The sequence below is a fragment of the Eptatretus burgeri genome, chromosome 8 (assembly GCF_056783735.1).
Source record: "Eptatretus burgeri isolate ZD-2024b chromosome 8, Ebu_testis_v1, whole genome shotgun sequence".
In the NCBI taxonomy this organism is placed as follows: Eukaryota; Metazoa; Chordata; class Myxini; order Myxiniformes; family Myxinidae; genus Eptatretus; species Eptatretus burgeri.
Window position 1 is genome coordinate 103,753,807 of NC_140968.1, and position 2,500 is coordinate 103,756,306.

A 2,500-nucleotide genomic window follows, 5' to 3' on the forward strand; every position below is an offset into this window, starting at 1 on the left:
ACCTGCGCATCCTCGCAGTTCGCTCCTTTGCGCCTTTGTTTGCCGTTCGGAAGTGGACGTAGTGGCGAAGATGTGGTAGTGTAGATGGTGGAGATGGCGTGGTTGCAGTGTGATTGGTGCTGTGATGGGGATGGCGTGATTGTTGAGATGCTGTTTGTTTGAAATAAAAGATAGAACAGAAAAACGACTGACTCAAAGCGTCGCAGCCTGGGTGGATCACATAAATTCCCTCTATACAACGGGTTTGGGTTAACTACACATGTACCTATGAAGATATCTCACCTGATGGCCCTTTATGGTGTAATGCGAATTTCCACAGCCATAACAATATATATTATATATTGAGGTATATTTTGGATAATTACAAAACTATGGTGTTTCTTGGACCATTCGTCTTCATCATACACCTTCGGAACATCCCTCATGATACACAAGGCTTTCTCCACTTAATAGTTCTTTAATTAGGGAGTTTCAACTATAAACTGATCTCATCAGATGTTTCCATTGTTTTTTAATTCATTATCTGGAGCCATTTAGTTTGTTTGAAACATTTAAATAATCCAGCTCAAATTTATCTTATCCTTCATCCTTAAGTGATAAGTAGTATTTGATAAAGTTATTTGCTATCAGTCCAATAATTGTGGATGTGGCAGGAATTTTATTTATTTATTTGTCTACATGACAAGAGGAGGGCCATATTCATGTTAGGTATACAGGTTTTTTTTAGGAAGGGTGGGGGGAACTGGAAGATGGGGTTAATTCGGAAAAATGAAAGGAGAAAGTGAATCGGGGAGAAATGGGTGGTTAAGTGAGTCAGAATAGAAGAGGGAGTAAAAAGGAATGAGAAAGAAGGAGAAAGAAAAGGGGAATTTTCCAAATGCAATGCTGTGGATGGTTTGAAATGGCAATGATGTGAGATCGTGATGCGTGTTTGTCGCAGACATTTGATGGGTCTGAAATCATTGTGGTTCAGTACAGCCACAGTAATCTGCAGGAGTTAATTTCCACAAGGCACGACGACATCAACACTGTGATGGAGTTAAAGAGGTACATGCACAAACAATCAAGCGCAATCAACATGGAGGTCAAATTGATTGTTATCTTAAATCGTGCTTCGACAATCGAACAGGCCACAGCCGATACACAGTGATCCTTGTGCTGAACGGAGTCCTTTTCAAACAATGTATTTGTGTTTTTGGAAATCATTGTCGGGGAACAGCGTGTTCATTTTGTTTTGTCATATTGATTTATCTATATATATGTATTACCCTGTGTGTGGAGTGCAAAGGAAGTTAAGCATTGGGTTCCCTCTGTCTGTCTACATATGTTGGTCTATGATCGAGGAACTATTCAATTGCAATTGAATTTTATATCTTGAACATTGTAAAAAATACACAAACGGGCACGAAGAACGAGTGTAACGTGTAAAAGGGGGGTAAAAAAGGTGGTGTAAAAGCACTGAAGTGGCGGTGGTAAACTTGCGATATAATGGTTTATTTTGTTGTTGTTTTCTGCAGCCTTTAAAACTTTTATTTGATTTCAATTAAATTTTATCCAGAACTTGAAAACCATGAAACACAAATCACCTTGTTGCCACTTCCACAAACATGTCGATGTTGATCATACCTTCCCACGCTCCCCTTTCCAAATGCTCCACACGTACTCCTTCCCTCTCACCTGACTTGATTTCCTCCCAAACTTATTTCTCTTCTCTCCCCACGTTCCCCTCTTTCCCCCTTCCTCCATCATGTAATCCTCCCGACTCTTCATTTTCTCATTCCAAATCCTCTCATTTATCCCCCTTCCAACTTTCTTCATGCATACGTAATAATTATATTGTCCTTATTTAATTATATGGGAAACTATTGCTTCCAAAGAGGGATTGAAGTACAAAATTGATGTCATTAAAAGTTGCATCCAAACTTGTGGCTAAATCAGCCCTAAAATCGATACTAATATGTGTGTGCGTGCGTCCCGAACTCCAAAATGGCCTGAAACTTTGCATGCACACCAAGGGAACTCCAAGGAGTGCATGAGTGAAAATTGCCTTGACTTGGAAAAGACAACAATGCTTTGTTTATGATAAAGCGCTCAAATGTTGTTTTTTTCCACTTTCCTCACTGATATCATGGAATGCCTGATGTTCATCCTATTCGCTGTATATATCACTTTTGTAAATGTTATAGTTTTCAAAATAGGAGTTTAAACGATTATTTACATTATATGATGCGATTTTCCATGATCGACTGTCACGGATTAATTAAAGTAAGTAATCGAAATATAATTGCTGTTTTGAGGATCAGACTAAATAACTGTTGAAATCTGGAGTGAAATCTGAAAATGTTAAGAAATTGGCGATGTTTATTTGGTTTTTGCGGGTATGTCCCATCACCTCGCCAACTGGCTTGCTATCACTTGCCAAGCCTGCCGTTCTTTATCAACAGTTTTGTTGGAGTGCTTGCCTGAGTGCTTAAGCCACTTGGTGAGCGCCATATAGTTG

At 39.1% G+C, this 2,500-nt stretch overlaps 1 protein-coding gene across 1 annotated transcript in view; it reads left to right on the top strand.

Moving 5' to 3' along the window:
• COL6A1 (collagen type VI alpha 1 chain) overlaps positions 1–2,500 on the top strand; it is a 104,366-nt gene that overhangs the window by 74,987 nt on the left and 26,879 nt on the right. Inside the window, exon 32 of the mRNA XM_085890505.1 lies at positions 941–1,047. Within this exon, the coding sequence (XP_085746631.1) occupies positions 941–1,047 (107 nt within the window). The remainder of the gene's footprint in view (positions 1–940; positions 1,048–2,500) is intronic.